The sequence below is a fragment of the Sciurus carolinensis genome, unplaced genomic scaffold (genome assembly GCF_902686445.1).
Source record: "Sciurus carolinensis unplaced genomic scaffold, mSciCar1.2, whole genome shotgun sequence".
NCBI classification, from domain to species: Eukaryota; Metazoa; Chordata; class Mammalia; order Rodentia; family Sciuridae; genus Sciurus; species Sciurus carolinensis.
Window position 1 is genome coordinate 96,036 of NW_025920288.1, and position 24,260 is coordinate 120,295.

Genomic DNA, 24,260 nt, shown 5'->3' on the forward strand with positions numbered 1-24,260 from the left:
TTGTTGCCAAGCAGAAAGCTGACTCATATACTAGTATCAATTATTAGATATGTTTGGAAATATGTTTCAAGATGTTTCAAGCATATGGGATTCTTCATTGTAATCATCCCATTAAATACTCTACCTGTCAATACAGAAAAAAAAAATGGTGTTAAGCTAATTCTGTCCCCCTAACCAGAAACATTGTAGGTATCTACAACTATGTAAATATTCTGTCATGAATTTTAAGGCATTATAATATCTGTGAACTTCTTGTGATTCATAAAGAATCTTGGACACAAAAAAATTAGTATCACAATTTTAAATGGGATTCATGGCTTCAATTGCACTTATTTATTTAAATATTTTTTCTTCTAGTGTCCAAGAGTGATCTTGATATTTCTTTCTTTTTCTTCCTCTTTGATCAGTACTCAATTACTGTAATTCCTTAGAACTGTGTCACTTTGATGGAGAGATCTTCCTGCTTCACTTCTCTGGAGACTTTCCCCCTAGAACAGATATGGTAAAACCACAATGAAATAAACACAAACATAAAAGGACATAGAGAAACAAGGTATCTCCAGCATTCTTTAGAGCAAGCTGATCCTTCCTCCACCAACCTTGGTACAAAAAAACATGATACCTGCCCAAGGATTTGAGTAAATCACATGAAGTAAAAGAAAACACCTTCTGGAAGTATTTGGAAAGCAGCTTTGATCATTTCTACTGTCGTCCTTGGGTATCATGTCATTCTCCAAAGTAGTCTCTGAAAGCACCAGGGAAGTACACAAAAGTTTAAAAACCTTCCTCAAACCTTCATCATTATAAAATTCCTTTATTTATCATTGCGCTCTGCCCTTTTATGAACACTTTCATTCTGAGTGTAAACTGAATGATCTGAATCTCATGGCAACACATGAAGCCTCTTTCCTTAGATATATTGTCACCTGTGAAAAGGGCCCTCATCCTGTCTTGATTTCCCCTGGGTTCTTCCATGACCAGGGAAAGCCTCCAGCCTATAAGAAGTTACAGTGATAAAAATCTCTCAGCCCTCAGTAGGTTACAGGATAGTAGGACAAGAAGGGCGAAATTTGCATTAATATTGGTCTTGGGTGTGAAATACCCTCAGAAGCCTGTGTCTCACTGTGATCAGGAACACAGGGGAGACCTAATTTTGTACCATTTACCATGGAAACTACTGATACAGGTTGGGTTGACATGGTTTGTATGCTCTGAAGATCTTCAGGGGGACTTCTGAGATTGCTGGTGAAAGAATATTGCTTTTACTAAACAAAGGGAACTAACTACCAGAAAGAATGTAGGTCTCAGCTTGTCAAAGATACAGTGGCTCCAGTGGAATCTGTTTCCATCTCAGACCCATGGCACAAAACACCTGTAAAGGACCCTGAGAGAGTTCACTCACTCATTTTCTATATCTTGGAGGGAATCAGGCAGAGGCTGGTTCCTGGTTTCCGGAAGGAGCAAGACAGTAAGGCCTGGAAGGATACAGGACACTCCATAAATGACCTAGGGAATGGGTGCTGTATATGTCTCCAGGATCATCAACAGGGGCACTAGGGCTGCCCCCACGTAATTGCAAACTCCAATGATTCCTAAACATGTTACTCTGGAGCACAAAAAACAACAACAAAAAAAAATCGCAAAATTAACCTGGGGATAATGCACAAGGGGTTTTTGTCAACTTTTTGCATTGATTATGTGAGATAACAAGGGGTACGCTTAGGCATGTGAAGATTGATGACTTGCTCAAATTTTGTTTGGTTGGATAACAATTACTCTCAAGTTCACAGATTACTAAGACATGTTTTATCATTTAAAAATATTGTTGCTCATTTATTTTATTTATTATGCATTATTTCCTGAATTGGTGCATTATAATTATACCAAATGAGGGGATTTGTTGTGATATATGTGCATATGAACATAATTTGTTCAAGTTCATTGTACAGTTCCTCACCTCCAATCCCCATTCTCTACTCCAGAGGACTCCCTTCTCTTTTAATGAAAATTCATGCTCTTGCTAACATTCTAGCTTCCAAATAGATAAAACAATCAACCCTTCTGTTTCTGAGTCTGGCTTATTTCACTCAGCATGCTCTTCTACAATTCCATTGATTCACCTGCAAATGGCATAATTTTGGTCTTCTATATGGCTGCATACACTCCAGTGTGTATATGTAACATATTTTCTTTATTCACTCATCTGTTGATGGACACCTGGGCTGGATCCATAACTTGGCTATTGTGACTTGCACAATAGCATCTCTAATTTAGGTGACTCCAAGGAATCCATGAGATGTACATTAGTGGTACATGAGGACACCCAAAATTCTCTGGCAAAAAGCTAACATTGGGTAAATTCTGGCTATAAATGTTATCATTACCATCATTACTTTTGGTTTCTTCCTTCAATAAGTCATTGAGCTGGGAAGGGATGATTTAACCCTGACAGGGAACCTAGGAGAATTTGTACCTGACAACTGTGAGGAGCAGTTCATTTGACAAAGAAAGACAACAGGAAACAGAGGCAAAAGAAAGTCCTCCTCCCAAAGTTGTCAAAATTGTATGAATGGTCTGCATTTCTGGAAAGAAGAAGATGCAGGAGACAAGAAATATGAGAATTATAAACCAAATTATGAATGGAAAACACCCTTATTGGAGATCTTCACAGTGTAAAAATATACTGTGGAGAAACTGCATAGAGGTAAAATTTGTGACTGACAGATAGGACTTTTCTGCAGTTTTATTGATGGTGAATAAAAGGTTCTGAGTAATTGTATTCATTCTCCTTGCCTCTCTAAGATTTTTCAAGGAAGGAGAAAAGATGCTGAATGCAGGAAGACTTCTCTTTCTTTTTCTGCCCAGTGTCTCCTCTACACTTCCTGTGGAAAGTGTGACTGTCATGTGGAAATTAGTGACGGGTATCAGACTCACCCTGGCCCTCAAAGAATTTCAAAATATGGTCTATGCACAGTATTGGCATGGGGTAAAGATTGTAGAAGAGAGTCACAAAAGTACAGGAATTACATATTAATGAACAAGTTGGAAAGTATCCTGATATAGAACACTGTTTCAAAACTCCAAATTAAGAACTTCTAGAATGTAAAATATATTAGACTTTTGAAGCCACTGAAGGAACTTTTCATAGAGTCAGTTTTCTACTCAATTAAAAGAAAATCTCATGAGAGCTTTAAACCTTGGATTGGGCTTTGTTCCAGGGTAAGAAACTGACATTACTGTACAATTTCAAGAGGATTGCAGCATATAGCCAGGGGTAATGGTGCACACCTGTAATCCCAGCATCTCAGAGTTAAGGCAGGAGGACCAAGAGTTCACATCTAGACTCAGAAATTTTGAGAAGCCCTAAGGAATTAGCAAGACCCGGTCCAAAAGTGAAGCAAGTGGGTAGTGACTCAGTTGTAAAGTGTCACTGGGTTAAGTCCATGGAACCAAAGAGATATAGAGAGAGGAATGCAGCCCACCAATGTGGGATTTTGGAAAACACATTACAACACAAGGAGCTGAGCAAATCATGGGATTGATATGTTGTCACTGCTATATACCTCTTCTGTACTTGACCACCAGGGATTGTTTCCTCATGTCAGGATGACTCCCAAAACTAGGGTTGCTTTTCAGGTGACTTAAGATGAGACTCATGTGGAGACACATAGAGTTTAGGATTAATTGTCACTGAAGGTTGAGTAGTAAGTCAGAGCCAGGCATAGGAAGTGGCAGACAGTGTGCATGTATTAGCTCAGAATGATGAGTCTAGACCTACATGTTTGCAAGGAAATGTCCTTCTCCAATGAGGAAATGGTGTATTCTGACCTAGAGAAACTCAAGCCTCAGAGGCCCCAATTTCCGGGTACTACTTGACCATAATGAAGACAATCCCATCTCTCAGTCAATTTTACTGACCTTTGGCTGTTTTCCTACCAATTCAATGGCAGAATGTCCTAAATGCTCAATAGGTTTCAGGGAACATTTTGAACCCAATTCTTTGGATTCCTATATGTTCATCTGAAAAACTCCTCAGGAAAGTGGGGAAGATATTTCCTTTTTTACACTGTGCTATTTCCTCACCTTCAGGCAGAAATATGATGACCAGAAAATAGATTCCCATCATGGACGTGAAAATGGCCCTTGTATTTCACTGTCCAAATAGAAACATAATTGGTTGGGATGCTGACTGCAGCAAGGAGAATCTGAACCAGGAAAACATTGGTTCCCAGGTGCTGCAGGTGAAGTAAAAGGCCAAAAGTGGGCAGCATTATTGCAAATGTGCAGGAAACAAACAGGAAAGACACGTCATGAGGGTTAATCCTTAGATGATGGTAATAGTGAGTCAGTCTTGATGAGTAATTTGCTGCTGTTAAAATATACAGACCTATCTCTTTTTTTGGAATATTTGCTTGCAGGTGATTACTTTTAATTATATTAAAACAAATGTAGACCATCAGCAATGATTAGTTTGGGGAGACACGAGGCATAGTGTGGAAATACAGGATAGATCTTTAGCATTTTCAAGTTTTTTCTGCTCTTGCAACTCACTCTTTCATTATACCTCCATTAAAACAAAAGCAAACAATGATGAAAAGCAGAGAAAAATACTGTACAAGATTGAAGTGTGCAGCACAATTCTCCAGTGTGAACCTAGCAGTGTGATATGATGAATAAAACTTCTCACTGTTCAATGGTCCTGTACCAGTCTTTCCATCACCCTTTGACTACCCCCAGCCATAGAAATGCTCTCTATATACTCCTCACCTTCTGTCTCCAAAGCTGTAATCACTGCATATTGTACACATTGAAATAAGAAATTCACTCCTTCTCCACTACTTTCCTAGGCATGGTGTGAAGCCTACCTCACCAAGGACAGAAGAAAGATCTGTCTTCTGTTGTGTGGAACACTGTCACACAGAGAAGGTTTTTTCTGTGCTGCCTGCAGCTCCTCCTTCATGGTGGATCTCACAGCCTTCAATAATAACAGAGACAACATCTTGTTCAGTTTTCAGAAAAAGAAGGGTATTGTGGAAGCACTGGGCACACACAGAGTTTCGGTCAATGACTATGCTATCTAGTGGAAAATATAGACATTGAAAACATGGCAGGCATAGAAGCGGTGTGATAAGTGGACTTGGAAGTTCTAGGAACCTCAAGACAATTGTGAAATGAGGATATATTAAGCAGGAACTGGAGAGGACTGTATATCATTGAACAGAGTGTGTATGTTAGAGATATATATGAGGAAGGAAACCAAAAGATGAGTTAGTAAGATTACAATTCAAAGCCCCATTCACACCAGAGGGCTATAGAAGTATTCACAGTAGAATTTTTTCTCAACCATTTACCAATAGTAGGAATAGAGATTTCCTGTCTCCGGAAGAAAAATTATTTCCTCGTAATTTATTTTTTATATTTATTTTAGTTTTTGAGTCTTCCTAGATTGGAGAATACCTTGCATGTTGTGTCTCCATGAAAGAGGAACCTGGAATTAACTTCAGTTTGGAATCAGGGGGATCTTGCTTTAATTTGATTTAAACTGAGACTTGGTTTTATACTGAAGTACTACATTGGCCTTGCCACTTACCAGTTGTATACCCTGGGCAAGGTGACTGATATTGCTATAACTCCATTTCCTTGTCACTGAAAGAAGAAGAAGAAATAAAAGAACCAGGACCATGAGAAATAGGAAATTCAACAAAATAATCATGTGTTTCTCCCAAACATTTTCTAGGCCATTTACTAGGTGATAAACATGCATGTCAAACTACTTCTAGCAGAACACTTCTACTTATTAATTCATTTGTTATTCAGAAATACTAACTCCATTGGCAGATGATGTAATCATGTTATCGAAAATTTTAGGAATCTAAAAAAACTTCTAGAAATACTATTTGTATACAGCAATACTTTTTCAACTAATCTCTCAGTACATTACTCTCTTCTCCTTTGAAGACTCCCATAGGTCATATGTGGGTGAAATGCTTAGTGTTCTGAAATTACCTTGCAAGTTGTGACAGTTTTCAATCTAGCTTTATTTTAATTTGTCTTTTAGCTCCTCAAATGTGATAATTCCTAGTAGTCTTATTCTGGAATTTATTCTTTTTTTATGAAGTAATACTTCATTTATGAGTTTATCAGAATGGCAGTTCATGAAGTCAGTATATAAGTAAATTGAAATTCTATTAACAGTATGTATTGCCCTAAGGCAAGAAAAAAAATTAAAAAAATACAGACAAAGAATACCTGGGATTCATAAGAAATGGCTCTAGTCACAGAAGTGCTTGCTTATATGCAATAACACGTCACTGTTGAAAACATTTTAATTTAAAGATTGCAACCTTATTTATTATACATGCAAAGAAACTGCCCTAAGTCAAATTTCATTTGTGAGATTAAAAGCATAAGATACCTATAACCTCAGGATATGATAAAGATCTAATAAGATACATGAAAGTGTGACTATTGAAATGCCGAGAATACTCTTCATATTCAATAACTGTTTATTTCTAATTCCTTAAAAAAAGAAATTCTACATAGCAGTGATTAGTACAAGGCAATTAAAGTTAAAAAAGACTATGTCATAGCTCAAAAAGTAAGTAATTGACAAGGAAAAATGAGGGCAATGGTTTCCTGTCATTTCAAAACAGATATTCAAAGGTACAGGATCAAGATTCTCATACCACAAATTGTGACACCATTGTCATTAGCTTAACTACCCTATATGATTGAAAAAGTCATCTTTAAAAAGCTGCTCAGGCAAAAGCAAAATTGAAGGTGACTAGCATGTCCTCCCCAACACCACAAATGACATGTTACTATGGACTCTACAGGGGGATAGGTGCTCCACCCATCCCACATTGACCACTTAGTCACGATGACCATTCCCTGGGCACCAGAAACATTCTGTGCAGTATCCAGGAGGACTAAGCACAATGCCCCTGGGCAACACTGACAATGCTCTTCTCCCTACCAGCACACTCAAGCAGGCTGGATCCAGTGTCCCCATTGTTAAATCATTGTGGTCTTTCAAACTCCATGTTGTGGCACCTTCTTTCTGATACTCTACTAAAACACCTCCACATTCTTATGATGATGTTCTGCACACAGGACTCAAATGTTAAAAAGTAGCACTCATCACACTGAATAAAATTTGCATTTGTGTTTGTAGATTCCTGGGAATAATGTGTCCCCAGGGCAGTATAATTTGCAACAAATTTTTTCATATGCATAAAGGAGTTATAAGATGATGACAGTATCCATGAGTAGAGAGAACTAGAAACCAGAGACACTCACCTGTCTGTCAAATAACCACATACAATGCTTCCCATCAACATTCTAGCCATGAAGAAAAATTTAGCCACTGAATTCAGTGACTGAGATTCACACAACAGGTCCCACTGGAAGACAAGGAAACCAGCATAACAAAAACACCTTCATGCCACCTGCAGTTTTCAATTAATCAGGCCCCTATTTCTTCTACAGCTTCCCTCTTCAAAAATACTTGAATTATAACATCCACTCCTCAGTTTAAAATATTGTACCTAGAGAGACTTCATTACAACTGTGGGTTACATTAATGATCACATTTAACGCATAATGCGAAGTTCTCAAATTTGGCCACCTACCATGACAATACAAGGACCTTGAAGAATGTACTGAACCCTGAACATTGGTGCATACATTCTCATAGGATTACTCTAGGAGTTCACTCTGGGTATTCAGGTTTTGATCAACATGCAGACATATCTAATTGGCAATCAAGGCTGGGTATTACTGACTTAGCCTAACATTTTTAACAAGACACGTGATTTACTTGCTTAAACTGTAATATTGACAAGAATAAAAGCACCATGAGAGTCGGTTCATATTTTTGTATTTATCATTACAGTAAGGTTGTGTCCCATATTGCATAAAGAATCAATAGGTTCTGGAAAAAAGAAGAACCAGCACACACATGGCAATTAAAGGCTCAAAGCATGTCCATTATTTTCATTGTTTCTACACACCCAGGTCAAGCACTCCTGAGAGGAAATGAAGCTATTACCTCAGTCACAGTGGTGGAGAGGAAGTAGCTTTGGTCATATAACCAGCCATCCATGCAGGGCTCTGTGTCTGGCTCACTCATGTTTGAGAAGGTCCCATTCTGATGAAGGAACTGCCATTGTGGGTGGATGAAGCACCAGCACTTCTCTGGCCTCAGGATTGAGTCTAGTGGGATGGAGATCCTCAGGAGGGTGTCCTGGCTGAGGGTCCCAGTGGCATTGTCAGAGACTGTGTCATTGTCGAGGATGTGGACCCAGCAGCGATGACCAAGGATGACAGCAGTGAAGTTGTCCAACATAATATGAGGGGCCACCATGGCATTGCAGAGAAGAAGAAAAACCATCTGAATTATCTGGAACCTCCCCATACCACCAACTTGATCTAGGAGGTCCTGAAAAGCCATGGTGGCTGAATGACTCTCCCTGACTGAAGGTAAAGTTGTTGTACCTAGATAAGTTCAAAGAAAATTGTTCTAATGTCTTTCCCTGTGACACAGCAAGGGGTGTTGATCCTGACCTCACTTACTCCTTAATGGTCCCCTCTTCAGCTCTGTGGCAGCTACTATCCCCTAGTCTTTATCAGGTTATTTAGGTGGCTGTTTTCTTTAAATCACTGAGGGAGGTATTTTGCTGAGTTGCTTTCTGCCATTAAGTCTGTTAATGATCTACTTTGCAAAAATTCTCATTGTGGGCAATGAACTGCAGTCATCTTTGGACATTGATCTGCAAATACTCTGTAAACTAACCAGAGGAACTCTGATACCTGCTCTGCAATTTTTTACAGAATATGTTGTTTGCAATACGCATTTAAGTGTTTCAGTTTTCTGTGACTGGTGAGAGGTAATTTTTTTTTATTAGTACCAAATCTTGATTCACAGAGGTCATGAAAATCATCCCAAGAAAAATTAGTGCAAGTGAGGTGCCATAGTTTGGGTACAGGATGTCCCCATATTAGCTTCATATGTCAGGCAATGCAGGAATTTTTATGGTGCTATGATTAGCTTATGAGAGCTCTAGCCTCATTAGAGGGTTAATTCACTTGAAGGATTAATAGTATGAGTGGGCAATTGGGTAATAACTTAGGTGGGTAGGTCCTGGATGAAAGAAGTAGATCACTGGGGACATTCAGTTTCAAACAGAAGTTATGAGAACTGACATTCATGTATTTTGAACTTTATGGAAAGCATTCAACAGTCAGTCTTTTCCACAGTGATCTCCTCTATTTATGTGTCTGTCATTAAGGAAGATACAATTCCATAGGGATTTTTAATGACCTTTAAGGAAATTTTCAGCCTTAATTACTTTAAGTATTTCTTTTATTCCTTTCTTTTCCCCTCCTCTCATTTGGCACTCCCATATATGTGTATAAAATACCTTTTAAATAGCTAGTTTTTGGAATCTGATCCATATTTCACCCCACATTCTTACCGTGTCTAGATTTCAGAGGTTTCTGCTGGAACACCATCAGAATCATTGATTCTCTCCTCAGTCTACTGTTGAGTCTATCAAGATTGACATCACTCCTATTACAGCAAGTTTGGTTTCTAGCATTCCCTTGTGACCCTTTTCAGAGTTCTGGTCTCCCTCCTTGAATTTTCCTGCTGCTCTGTCCTGTTGTCCACATTTTCCATGAGACCCTTTAGTAAATTAATCCTAGGTATTTGAAATTTCTGAACAAAATTACTGCCCTGAGTCTGTGACTGATAATTTGCTTTGATTCCAACTTTTCTTTCCTTTCAGCAAGACTTGCAATTTTTGTTAAAACCTAGTCAGGTGTATTGGGAAATCAGAATGAAAATGATGTGATGAGGTTTCACATGTATATGATGAGGAGAGAGGCTGTGATTACTTTTTGATCTAGCTGTAGCTCCAGAGGCTTCAGTCTCTTCTAGCACACCTGCCTTTTACTCTGTGTTATCTCTCTAGGAATCCATAGAAACTCCTTATTGAAAATGGTCTGTGTCCTGCAGTTCTCTCTGTCAAAATCCACCATTTTTCTCCCATGGTCCTATTGATGATGTGGCAGGGTACAGAAATAGAAGTTATTCCATGTATTATTTCTATGTATGTATTATTTGTTTTAAGATGGCCAGATTCCCTCAGTGTGATCTTCCGAAGAGTTGGTCTGTTTTACCTTCCCTGTATGTTTGAAAGAAATTTTAGGGGTAGTAAAAGCTGGCAAATTTCTCTCTCCCAGATCAGATAAAATATTAGTACAGTAGTTTCTCTTGAAATCTGATGTTCCTCACAGAGAATAAAAACAAGAATAAATGCTCTGACTCTTGGCATATTTCAAAATAGTTATTTTGCCTATAAAACCTGTAGAAAGATAGACTAAATATTTCTCAAACTACACAGCAAGGACATAATTGGCTTCCAAGAACATAGGGTGCCCTCCCTAAGTCTGTGCCTCCTGCCAGAGTTTGCAATTCTCAAGGTAGTCCACAATAAGGCCCTGGTATTGAATTCAGTACATCAAAGCGGGCCTACAGAGCTGAACCAATAGTGGACTTCTCTTCTGGGCATCCATTCCTGGTTGCTGTGACTTTCTATAGCCTGTTGTATGTGTGTACCACATTTTCTTTATCCATTCATATTTTGATGGGCATCCAGGTTGGTTCCATAGTTTAGCTACTGTGGATTAGCTACTATATACATTGATGTGACTACATCAATGTAGTATGCTGATTATAAATTCTTTGGGTATAAATGAGGAATGGATAAACTGGATCAAATGGTCATTCCTTTCTAAGTTTTCTGAGCAATCTCCATACTGTCTTCCAAAGTGGTCGCACCAATCTGCAGTCTCATCAATAATGTATGAATGTATCATTTCCCTACATCCTTCCCAACAATTAATGTTGCTTATATTCTTTTTCTTTTATTGTAAACAAATGGGATACATGTTGTTTCTCTGTTTGTACATGGCTTTAAGGCATACCATTTGTGTAATCATAAATTTACATAAAGTAATGTTGTTTGATTCATTCTGTTATTTTTTCCCTTCCTCCCCACCTCTCCCACCCCTCTTTTCCCTCTATACAGTCCTTCCTTCCTCCATTCTTGCCCCCCTCCCTAAACCTAAATCTAATCCTAACACTAACCCCTCCCACCCCCCATTATGTGTCATCATCCACTTATTAGCGATATCATTCGTCCTTTGGTTTTTTGAGATTGGCTTATCTCACTTAGCAAGATATTCTCCAATTTCATCCATTTGCCTGCAAATGCCATAATTTTATCATTCTTTATGGCTGAGTAATATTCCATTGTATATATATATACCACAGTTTCTTTATCCATTCATCAATTGAAGGACATCTAGGTTGGTTCCACAATCTGGCTATTGTGAACTGAGCAATTATGAACATTGATGTGGTTGTATCTCTGTAATATGCTGATTTTAAGTCCTTTGGGTATAGGCCAAGGAGTGTGATAGCTGGGTCAAATGGTGGTTCCATTCCAAGTTTTCTAAGGAGTCTCCACACTGCTTTCCAGAGTGGCTGCACTAATTTGCAGCCCCACCAGCAATGTATGAGTGTACCTTTCTCCCCACATCCTCCTCAACACCTGTTGTTGCTTGTATTCTTCATAATCACCATTCTAATTGGGGTGAGATGGAATCTTAGGGTGGTTTTGATTTGCATTTCTCTTATTACTAGAGATGTTGAACATTTTTCCATATGTTTGTTGATTGCTTGTAGATCCTCTTCTGTGAAGTGTCTATTCATTTCCTTAGCCCATTTGTCAATTGGATTGACATGTTGCTATGGACTCTACAGGAGGAATAGGATACTCCACCCATCCCACATTGGCCACTCAGCCCCAATGACCATTCCCTGAGCACCAGAAGCATTCATTGCAGTATCCAGGAGGCACTGAGCACAATTCCCCTGGGCAACACTGACAATGTTCTTCTCTCTACCAGCATACTCAAGCAGGCTGGATCCAGTGTGGTGACACATCTTCCTTTGTGTCCCCATTGTTAAGTCATTGTGATCTTTCAAACTCCATGTTGTGGCACCTTCTTTTTAACCCTCTACTAAAACACCTCCACATCTTATGGTGATGTTCTGCACACAGGACTCAAATGTTAAAAAGTAGCACTCACCACACAGAATGAAATTTTGCATTTGTGTTTGTAGATCCCTGGGAATAAGGTGCCCCCAGGGCAGTATAATTTGCAACAATTTTTTTCATATACGTAATTGAGTCATAGCTGGTGACAGTACCCATGGGTAGAGAAAACTAGAAACCAGAGACACTCACCTGTCTGTCAAATAGCCACATACAATGCTTCCCATCAACATTCCAGCCATGAAGAAGAATTTAGCCACTGAATTCAGTGACTGAGATTCACACACTAGGTCCCACTGGAAGACAAGGAAACCAGCATAACAAAAACACCTTCACACCACCTGCAGTTTTCAATTGATCAGGCCCCTATCTTCTTGTACAGCTTCGCTCTTCAAAAATACTTGAATTATACCACCAGTCCTCAGTTTATAAAATTTTACCTTGGGAGACTTCATTATAACTGTGGGTTACATTGATGATCACATTTAACCCACAATGCAAAATTCTTAAATTTGGCCACTTACCATGACCATTCAAGGACCTTGAAGAATTTACTGAACCCTGAACATTGGTGCATACATTCCCATGGGATTACTCTAGGAGTTCAGTCTGGGTATTCAGGTTTTCATCAACATACAGACATATCTAATTGCAATCAAGGCAGAATATTACTGACTTAGCCTAACATTTTTAACAAGACATATGATTTATTTGCTTAAACTGTGACATTCACAAGAATAAAAGCACCGTGACAGTCAGTTCATATTTATGATTTATCATTACACTAAGGTTGTGTCCCACATTGCAAAAAAGAATCAATAGATTATGACAAAAGAAGAACCAGCACACACATGAAAATTAAAGGTTCAAAGCATGTTCATTATTTTCATTGCTTCTACACACCCAGGTCAAGCACTCATGAGAGGAAAATGAAACCTATTACCTCAGTCACGGTGGTGGAGAGGAAGTAGCTTTGGTCATATAACCAGCCATCCATGCAGGGCTCCGTGTCTGGCTCACTCATGTTTGAGAAGGTCCCATTCTGATGAAGGAACTGCCATTGTGGGTGGATGAAGCACCGGCACTTCTCTGGCCTCAGGATTGAGTCTAGTGGGATGGAGATCCTCAGGAGGGTGTCCTGGCTGAGGGTCCTAGTGGCATTGTCAGAGACTGTGTCATTGTCGAGGATGTGGACCCAGCAGTGATGACCAAGGATGACAGCAGTGAAGTTCTCCAACATAATATGAGGGGCCACCATGCATTGCAGAGAAGAAGAAAAGCCATCTGAATTATCTGGAGCCTCCCCATACCACCAACTTGATCCAGGAGGTCCTGAAAGGACATGGTGACTGAATGCCTCTCCCTGACTGAAGGTAAAGTGGTTGTACCTAGATAAATTCAAAGAAAAAATTTTCTATTGTCTTTCCCTGTGACACAGCAAAGGGTGTTGATCCTGACCTCACTTTCTCCTTAATGGTCCCCTCTTCAGCTCTGTGGCAAGTCCATGCAGCTACTATCCCCTAGTCTTTATCAGGTTATTCAGGTGGATGTTTTCTTTAAATCACTGAGGGAGGTAGTTTGCTGAGCTGCTTTCTGCCATTAAGTCTGTCATTGATCTACTTCATGAAAATTCTTGTTGTGGGCAATGAACTGCAGGCATCTTTGGACATTGATCTGCAAATACTCTGTAAACTACCCAGAGGAACTCTGATACCTGCTCTGCAATTTTTTACAGAACATGTTGTTTGCAATACCCATTTGAGGCTCTTGTTATTGCAACACCCAAGCTTCTTCTAGCAGTCTTCAGGATTCCAGTGTATGCTGGATCCCATCAGTGCTCTGAGAAAGGGAAACAGGCTTGTTCCTTGGGCAGCACCCACAAGAGTTGGATCTTTGGATGCTGTGTGTGACACTATTCAGCAAGGAGAAGCTGGGACATGCCACCTGCCCACTCAGAGCTGAGCTGGGGTAGGGACTGTGGTGACAAACTGTATGCAAGATTACACTGCTGTCTGGGTTTCACTGGGGCCAGGAAGCTAGACTCTACCAGTTCCTTAATGCTCCAGTTAATGTTTCAGTTTTCTGTGAGAGGTGAGAGGTGATTTTTGATTTGTTTAGTACCAAATCTTGATTCACAGAGGTCATGAAAATCATCCAAAGAAAAATTAGTGCAAGTGAAGTGCCATGGTTTTGGTACAGGATGTCCCCATAATAGTTCATATGTTAGGCAATGCAGGAATTTTATGGTGCTATGATTAGCTTATGAGAGCTCTAGCCTCATTAGAGGGTTAATTCACTTGAAGGATTAATAATATGAGTGGGCAATTGGGTGATAACTTAGGTGGGTAGGTCCTGGATGAAAGAAGTAGATCACTGGGGACATTCAGTTTCAAACAGAAGTTATGAGAACTGACATTCATGTACTTTGAACTTTATGGAAAGCATTCAACAGTCAGTCTTTTCCACAGTGATCTCCTCTATTTATGTGTCTGTCATTAAGGAAGATACAATTCCACAGTGATTTTAAATGCCCTTTAAGGAAATTTTCAGCCTTAATTACTTTAAGTATTTCTTTTATTCCTTTCTTTTTCCCTCCTCTCATTTGGCACTCCCATTATGTGTATAAAATACCTTTTAAATAGCTAGTTTTTGGAATCTGATCCATATTTCACCCCACATTCTTACCGTGTCTAGATTTCAGAGGTTTCTGCTGGAACACTATCAGGATCACTGATTCTCTCCTCAGTCTACTGTTGAGTCTATCAAGATTGACATCACTCCTATTACAGCAAGTTTGGTCTCTAGCATTCCCTTGTGACCCTTTTCAGAGTTCTGGTCTCCCTCCTTGAATTTTCCTGCTGCTCTGTCCTGTTGTCCACGTTTTCCATGAGTCCCTTTACTAAATTAATCCTAGGTACTTGAAATTTCTGAACAAAATTACTGCCCTGAGTCTGTGTCTGATAATTTGCTGTGATTCCAACGTTCCTTGCCTTTCAGCAGGACTTGCAATTTTTGTTAAAACCTAGTTGGGAAATCAGAATGGAAATGATGTGATGAGGTTTCACATGTATATGATGAGGAGATAGGCTGTGATTACTTTTTGATCTAGCTGCAGCTCCAGAGGCTTCAGTCTCTTCTAGCACACCTGCCTTTTACTCTATGTTATCTCTCTAGGAATCCATAGAAACTCCTTATTGAAAATGGTCTGTGTCCTGCAGTTCTCTCTGTCATAATGCACCATTTTTATCCCATGGTCCTATTGATGATGTGGCAGGATATGGAAATAGAAGTTATTCCATAATATTATTTCTATGTATGTATTATTTGTTTAAGATGGCCAGATTCCCTCAGTGTGATCTTCCGAAGAGTTGGTCTATTTTACCTTCCCTGTATGTTTGAAAAAAATTTTAGGGGTAGTAAAAGCTGGCAAATTTCTCTCTCCCACATCAGATAAAATATTAATACAGTACTTTCTCTTGAAATCTGATGTTCCTCACAGAGAATAAATCCAAGAATATTTCAAAAAGGTTATTTTCCCCATAAAAACTGTAGAAAGATAGACTGAATATTTCTTAATCTACACAGCAAGGACATGATAGGGTTCCAAGAACACAGGGGGCCCTCCCTAAGTCTGTGCCTCCTGCCAGAGTTTGAGATTGTGAAGGTAGTCCACAACAAGGCCTGGTATGGATTCAGTTACATAAAAGTGGGCCTACAGAGCTGGACCAATAGTGGACTTCTCTTCTGGGTCTCTGCTCCTGGTTGCTGTGACTTTCTACAGCCTGTTATCTCCTGTTCCTAAATGTGGTAGTTTGCTATGTGACCCTGATTCACTAATATAAATTAGAATAACTGTTTTTCCAGTTTTGTCTTCTTTGCTGTGAAGTAAGTAGTGAGAACTTTCAAACTCTCTACAATTCAGTGGAAAATTGAAGTCTTTTCTATTACTTTTGTAGGGTTGGCTTCACAAATAGTGATGAAGAACTAGTCCACATGAAATACAGTGACAAAAATAAATTTTCATTGTGTAATGAGAATTTTCTTACCTTTAGGTTCCAGTGATTTTTTTTTCACTTTTCCTTAGGAAATTTTTCCAATATGATCAGTGTCAAACGTCCATCAATTCTGTGCTGCCACTTTTAATCTTCAGTTTACACTATCTGCACAGATACTCCCTGCCCCCAATTTTTTTCACATTTGAGGTTCTTGTTATTGCAGCACCCAAGCTTCTTCTAGCAGTCTTCAGGATTCCAGTGTATGCTGGATCCCATCAGTGCTCTGAGAAAGGGAAACAGGCTTGTTCCTTGGGCAGCACCCACAAGAGTTGGATCTTTGGATGCTGTGTGTGACACTATTCAGCAAGGAGAAGCTGGAACATGCTACCAGGCCACTCAGAGCTGAGCTGGGGTAGGGACTGTGGTGACAAGCTGTATGCTAGATTTGATTGCTGTCTGGGTTTCACTGGGGCCAGGAAGCTAGACTCTACCAGTTCCTTAATGCACCAAGACAAGTAAGACAGAATCTATTTCTTGGGTCTCAGAAAAGCTGGGACATTGGACACATGCCTCAACTCTTTTCCTCCTTGGACAATCTAAGACCAACATCTTAAGTATATGTTGCTCTGCTAGGGGTAGGGATACTAGAGAGAAGGTGTTGCAAATTTACTTCATCACTTTGATGTGTCTGGTTTCATAGTCGCTTGAGGTGCAGAACCTTCTCAATTTGTTTCTAGACTGTTCAGAAAGGGAATTTCCCATAAATCATTGTTGAATTAGTGTGCTGTGGGAAGGAACCAATGGCTTCATATTCTGCTAGCTTGCTGATGTCACTCAATATTGTGTTCTGAGGAAAGACCAAATTGAGGCTATCATCACATAAACCATTTGTATATATATATCAGTTGGAGTAATTTGGAGTGTGTAAAGTTATGTGAGAAGATCTCAGAAAAATCAACATCTTGCCAGAAAAGACTCTTAAGGAGATTAAATGTGTGTTCTAAAAACAAAAATAATCCCAAGTACCACTCCTCTCTTTTAGAAATTTTTTGTATATGTTTTGAACTTGGATGAACCACTGTTCAAGGTGAGATGAGTCTATATCCTGAAATACATATCTGTGGGTGAAAACATGGGAGGCTATTACTTCCCTTAGGAACATTGCAAGTTCTTGGCCATGGGCTTATTAACAGAAAAGAACAGATTCCATGATGAAACATTTACATGGGGTTAGATGGATCAGTTTGTTCACCTGGAAGCACCAGGTATTATAAATTCTCCTGAACTCTAGATAATTGCATTTTCTCTTACATTTCTGGAAATTGGCCCAAGCCATGGGTAATAAGATCACCAAAATTGGAGTCTGGACACAAGCTAAGGCAAAAGCCTTTTAGGTTTGGGGGCAGACAAACAGACCAATTAAAAGAGTCCATACCATAGGAGCACACATACCTGACCATTAGATCAGGAAATACCATAAGAAGCAATTGATTATTTTCTCATTAGGTAAATTCTCTCTTGATATAAGGCCATGAAATGGGCACAAACTTTTAGAAGCAGACTATAATAAGGGGAAACCATCTGAGCACCCTGTGCATTTACAGTGCACGATCTAAGCCTCCATACCTTCCGTAGTGCTGTGTGGACTGGTGCTGAACCAGTGACTGCCCATGAGTTCTTTCTTTTCTATTTCCTCGATTGCCTTGTTAGATTGGTTATTCGAGATCACTTAATTTTTTGGTGTATATTCTTACTGTTATAGCTATCCCTGTTTCTACTGCTTTGGTTCTATCCCCTAGATTTTGACAGGTTGTGTTTCCATTCTCATTTGTTTCAAGAAAGATTAAGGGTCCTTTTGATTCTTTACTGATCAGTTTATTGTTCATAGGTATGTTTTTTAATTTCCATATATTTGTATGATTTCTAAATTTTTTCTGATTTTAAAAAACATTTTAAACTTTGAGTTGTAATTGTGCAATTTCTGGGCTACAGTGTAGTATTCCAATACATGTTTGTGATTGATTTGTAATTTTATTCTATTGAGGTCAGAGAGTGATAACAGTTTTTAACATCAGCTAAAATGTTCTTTGTGGCCTAATATAGAGTGTATCCTGAAGAATTTTCCATGCACATTATACACTTATGTATTCTGCATTTTGGGGGTATTAAACACCCTTAGATTCCATTAGGTCCATTTTCCCTTTAGTATAGTATAATTCCTAAGTCTCTATATTGATATTTTTGTCTGGAAGGTCTATTGGTGAAACTAGGGAACTGGGAGCCTCAACTATAACTGTATTGGTGTCTACCCTTCCTTCTAGATTTAATAATTCTTGTTTTACATAATTAGGTGCTCTGTCAGTATATGCATACATATTTATAATTTTCATTTTCTCTCATTGAATTGATAACTGTACCATTATATAGTGACTTGCCTTTTGTTGCTTTTTAAAATTTTTGACTGAAGGTTTACTTTATCTGATACATGTATAGATTCTCCTGCTCACTTTCAGTTTCTATTAGCATAGAAAATCATTTTTCACCCCTTCCCTTTCTGTTTATATGTGTCATTACCAGGGAAGTGAGTTTATTATGGGTAGTGAATCATTAGGTCATGTTTTTACTAATTCACATTTAATGCATCTAGTTTAAATTTTAATTGGGGATATTAATCCATTCATCTTCAAGATTATTACTGATAGGTAAGGACTTTTGTGATTTTGTTCATTTTTTTTCTGGTTGTTGTGGTTTTTTGTTTTTTGGGGTTTTTGTTTTTTGGGTTTTTTTAAACTGGTGGTTAAAAAAATCTTTATTTTACAAAATTAAAAACATAAATAATATTTACAAGCATCTTAAATACCAGCTTATAATACTTGACATTTTTTCTTTTCAAATTGACTTTTCCATAAGCTTTTAAAATGCAAGACTATTCATCCACTTCAGTGAGTTACCGGTTTTTATTTCCGCCATTCCAGAGGTTTTTGGTTTTTCAAAACTCCATTCTATACTCATTCAAAAAATCACAGTGTACTTTTTAAATGGTTAGTTTTAACAAAACAAAACAAAAGTCCTGAGCTTCCTATTCCCATTTGTGGGATATTACTCCAAGAGATCTCTCTAAGCCAAGTACCTTGACTGCCCTGTTTATAAGTAACTACTGTAACCTTCTTAAAGAATCACATTCCTGGTACTCATACTAATCCACCTAACTCCTCAAGTTTGCTGAAAGGAAAAACAGGGAAAATGGAGAACACAGATGACCATCTGAAATAATATTATTAAAAACATAATGTGCATAAGACCCCAAAATCTGATGTTACTCATTTCCTTCAGGATCGAATTCATGATCTGAAAACTTAAAATGACCTCAGATGATGCATGAGTGAGAGCAAATCTCAGTGGCACAGTGGAACACAGACTTCAAGATACTTGAGTGGTCAACTTAATGTCCAACCTAGAGTTGATCGTGAATGAAGGGTGGTAGACAGATTATGTAAAATTGTCTTCCAATTTCAGCAACCGGCAATTCATTTCCATATAACAGTACATAAAAGACTACCAAAGTATGAGGAAAGTAAACGTCCTCAAGAAGGGTCAAAAAAGGAAAGGCAAAGCCTCAAGATGTATAACCCACTTCCCAAGAACACCATTTTCCCCGGAAGCACTCAGCTCAGCTGAGAATCTTAGCAAGAATCTTTCATCAGAGATTAGCAACAAATTTAAAAGAAAAAAAAAATGACAACAGGTAAGAGTTATATACATTTTACTAGTTTGTTTCAGACTTGTCCTGGATATTTAAAAAGGTGTCAAATGAGCCCTGGATGCTGGTGGTAGGAGGCAGCTGGAGAGGAGAGGCATGGGGATGAGGAACAGGGAAGACTTGTTTACAAATTCAGAGCAAACTCCCCTCTTCTGGATCTAAAATAAAGACATCTTCTGTCTTCATTAATACAAGTCTTTCTGCTCAATGCAGATGGTGGGCACAGTTTGCTCAAAAGTGTTCTCTTTTGGGGAAGATGAGTACACAGTCAGCACAGGAAGCACCACTCTGAGATGGGCCCACCCAGCAGAGCCCGCTGCCATCACTGCATGTTGTTGATAATCGCCAGGATGCTCATCTTCTCCTGGGCAGAGTCCACATCCTCATTCTGTTTCTGGGCCACTCCCATGCCTAGGCCACAGAGCTGGCCACAGTATTTTGCATCATCAATACTGTCCTCAAAAAACTCTTTCATCCTGAAGAATGCCATTCCCGTCAGCAGTGAGTCTGAGCCTGCCTGGTGCTGCCTTCCAGTTCTCTGCAAATCCAACTGAGCAGCAACTTTCTGAAGATTTCCCTTAAGATTTTTGCAACTCTTCATCAGGTATTTCACATCATAAATAGATGGGAAGAAATGATTGAGAATATGAAAGAATTCATGTTCTTCTTCTGGCAAATGAGAATCTGTAAGCAACTTTACCATGTAGCCAAAATCATAGCCACTGTGAAATGAAAGCCATTTGACATTGTCACAAAGAACCACTCCTGATGTCATAAGCAGCTCTGCAAAGTTCAGCATGTCAATACCTTCCTCTTCGTGCTCCTGAAATTGTAGACCTGAGTTAGCAAGGAGGTCTATGGAACCCTGGGAGTACATGTCCTCTGTAAGGTTGAATTTGAAATTGAACTGCCAAGTATTGATTCCAGAAGGATATTCTCCCTTCTCATTTGTGAATGTAAGGCCCACCTGGATAATTTTTAAAAGGTCAACATTGCACCGCAGAAGTTGATACTGGTAATCTATCGAACTACGAAATTCATCAATTGGTCGTAACACAACACTGGGAAATTCTGTGTCCATTGCAATATAACTGTAACTGAGCACGATTTCTTGGATCTTCCTCATCTCTTCTTCTAGATTGCTGGCCCAGACTTCGCAGATAACCTGCCTATTCTCTACAAGTGCTGCAGGCATCCTGAAGAAACCCTGACTGGCAGGGCCTGCTAAGCATGGGCTGGCGGGCAAACCCCAGCAGCAGTAACACCAGCAGCAACCAAGCCCTTACCCGGAGTTCTCCTCCCTCTGCCCCGGATCTCTGTCGTGGGTTTTTTTTAATCCTTTGTTCTTTCTTCCTCTCTTATTGCTCATTTTGTGATTGAGAAGTTTTATGTATTGATATTGTTGCCTGATTTTTTTCTGTTTCTCTTTTGAGTTTCTGCTCTTCTGAAGTATATTTCGCATGCTCTCGATGATAGTTATTGTCCTTTGTCTCCTTTTTTAAAAAAATTATTTAGGTTAATTAAAATTCTTTTCATACATGTATATAGGGTAATTATGTCTATGTCATTCTATCATTCATCCTTCTCAACCCCACCACCCCACTCAATCCTCACTCCCCTCTGCATAAGACAAAGATCCTTCATTCTTCCTTACCCACCCCCCACTTTGGATCAACATCTACTTATCAGAGAAAACATTTGTATTTATTTTGGGGGGATCATTTTAATTCACTTAGCATGATATTCTCTAGTTCCATCCATTTACCTGCAAATGCCATGATTTCATTCTTCCTTAAAAGACTAATATTCAATTGTATGTGTGTACCATATTTTCTTTATCCATTTATCTGTTGATGGGCATCTAGGTTGGTTCCATAGTTTATCTACTGTGCATTTAGCTACTATATACATTGATGTGACTGCATCAATGTAGAATGCTGATTATAAATTCTTTGGGTATAAATCAACGAATGGGTAAACTGGGTCAAATGGTGGTTCCATTCTAGGTTTTCTGAGGAATCTCCATACTGCTTTCCAAAGTGGTCACACAATCTGCAGTCCCATCAACAATGTATGAGTGTACCTTTTCCCTACATCCTTGCCAACAATTATTGTTGCTTATATTCTTGATAATTGCCATTCTGATTGGAGTAAGATGAAATCTTAGAGTAGGTTTGATTTGTATTTCTCTAATTACTAGAGTTGATGAGCATGTTTTCATATGTTTGTTGATCAGTTTTATTTTTTCTTCTGTGACGTGTTCAGTTCCTTAGCCCATTTATTGATTGGGTTATTTGGTTTTGGTGTTAAGTTTTTTGAGTTCTTTTTATATCCTGGGGATTAGTGCTCTATCTGAGGTGTGTGTGGCAAAGATTTTCTCCCATTCTATAGGCTCTCTGTTCACATTATTGATGGTTTCCTTTGCCGAGAAGAAGTTTTCCAGTTTGAATCCATCTCATTAATTGATTCTTAATTTTACTTCTTGTCTTTTAGGAGTCTTGTTAAGGAAATCAGGGCCTGAGTCAACATGGTGAAGACTTGGGCCTATTTTTTCTTCTAAGTTGCATGGTCTCTGTTCTAGTGCCTTAGTCATTGATCCACTTTACTTTGATTTTTGTGCAGGGTGAGATATAGAGGTTAATAGGAATTTCATTGAATCTGTATAGTGCTTCTGGTAGCATTTCATTTTATTACATATGAATTTCCAGTTTTCCCAACACCATTTGTTGAATAGGCTATCTTTTTCCCAATGTGTATTTTTGGCACCATTGTATAGTATGAGATAGCCATATATATGTGGGTTTGTCTCTGTGTTCTATTTAGTACCATTGGTCTAACCATTTTTGTGCTCATACCATACTGTTTTTGTTACTATTGCTCTGTTGTATAGTTTAAGATCTGGTAAGGTGATGCCTCTTGCTTCACTCTTCTTGCTAAGGATCGCCTTGGCAATCCTGGGACTCTTTAATTCCAAATGAATTTCATGATAACTTTTTCTATTTCTATGATAAATGTCATTGGGATTTGAATAGGAATTGCATTGAATCTGTATAGTGCTTTTGGGAGGATGGCCATTTTGACAATGTTAATTCTGCCTATCAAAGAGCATGGGAGCTTCCAGACCCTGACCTGACTAATACCACATGCTACTTCCAAACCCCAGTCAGAACACACACTGCACACAATCAGCACCTGCACTGCAGCTTCACAGCTCCCAATGTGTTCAGAAGTTGGTGCAACCATATTGGATTATCCCCAAATGGGAAGCCACCATCTTTAGGTGGGTCAACTCCCATCCTGAGTTGCCTGCTCAAGAATGGAAACTCTTTGTCGGGTACCTCTCTTGCATCAGGATACTGGGGACAGGGAGGTTTGAATAGCAAATGACCCTCATACCATACGTTTAAAAATTTTTTATTCATTTATTCTCACTCTGTTTTCCTTTTATTTACTTGTTTCCTCAGAATCTCTTTCTCCCTTTTCTCATGCTAACAACTAACTTCTTTTGATCTTGCTCTCACACTTCCCATGACCTAGTATCTTTATATACTCACTTATTATCACATTAACAGTTATTTTCTACACCCCTCCCCATCCACTTTGTCCACCATTAGAATTTGTAGAGCTCATTGCAATTCTATATTGTACATGATAATCAAACTCATCCTATCTGCTTATTATAATACTGTTAACGTCTTCATAGGTGCTATCTGGTATAGGGTTGCTTATACTTTGGATTGGGGAGTGCTAATATTGTTCTCCCCCTTAAAGGAGAGGTATTGGAAAACCGCAGGGTCACAATAAACCTACGTGGGGGAAAACTGCAATACCTCAGATCCTTACTGCTAGAGGGGAAGATACAGGAACAACATGAAAAGAAACAGGGAAGAAAATGTCCCAAACAAACCAAGATGCTATTTAATAGAATTCAATGACAGCATGACAGTAGAAATGTCAGAATAGGAGTTTAGAATGTACATAATTAAAATGATCCATGAAGTAAAGGATGAAGATAAGAGAGCAAATACAGGCAATCTATGATCTCTCCAGTAAAGAGTTAAAAGAGCAAATGCAGGAAACAAAAGATCATTTCAATAAAGAGATAGAGCTTCTGGAAAAACAAAAACAAACAAATACTTGAAGGAAAAAATAAACCAAATTAAAAACTCAATAGACAGCATACGAACAGAATAGATCACTTGGAAGACAGAATCTCAGACAAATGAGATATTTAATATTTAATCATGAAAATAAGTTGACCAAACAGAGAAGATGGTACGAAATCATGAACAGAATCTCCAAGAATTACAGGATATCATGAAGACCAAATTTAAGAATTATTTGGATTAAGGAAGGCACAGAGATACAAACCAAAGGAAT

At 38.7% G+C, this 24,260-nt stretch overlaps 2 protein-coding genes and 1 pseudogene across 6 annotated transcripts; all 3 read right to left on the reverse strand.

Moving 5' to 3' along the window:
• Positions 1-311: 311 nt before the first annotated feature.
• On the reverse strand, positions 312-13,753 carry LOC124975497 (solute carrier family 22 member 9-like; annotated as a pseudogene).
• Positions 352-9,687, reverse strand: LOC124975496 (solute carrier family 22 member 27-like). Of its 5 annotated transcripts, XR_007106896.1 has the most exons (6): positions 8,051-9,686; positions 7,300-7,403; positions 5,591-5,646; positions 4,866-4,975; positions 2,474-2,582; positions 352-1,606 (listed from the first exon to the last, which is right to left on the reverse strand). XR_007106896.1 is itself a non-coding variant. In XM_047538183.1 (3 exons), the coding sequence occupies exons 1-3, from the start codon at positions 8,450-8,452 to the stop codon at positions 5,625-5,627; spliced, it is 528 nt and encodes a 175-aa protein (XP_047394139.1). In that variant the 5' UTR covers positions 8,453-9,687; the 3' UTR covers positions 5,179-5,624. The 5 variants fall into 5 exon arrangements, 1 of the variants encoding a protein (XP_047394139.1); XR_007106898.1 differs by lacking the exon at positions 2,474-2,582 and having other exon boundaries at positions 352-1,475; XR_007106897.1 differs by lacking the exon at positions 2,474-2,582.
• A 6,449-nt stretch (positions 13,754-20,202) lies between the features above and the next one.
• LOC124975500 (CCR4-NOT transcription complex subunit 8-like) lies at positions 20,203-21,075 on the reverse strand. The gene is made up of 2 exons (XM_047538188.1): positions 20,756-21,075; positions 20,203-20,602 (listed from the first exon to the last, which is right to left on the reverse strand). Exons 1-2 carry the CDS (start codon positions 21,073-21,075, stop codon positions 20,203-20,205), a joined length of 720 nt encoding a protein of 239 aa, XP_047394144.1.
• Between the last annotated feature and the right edge of the window lie 3,185 nt (positions 21,076-24,260).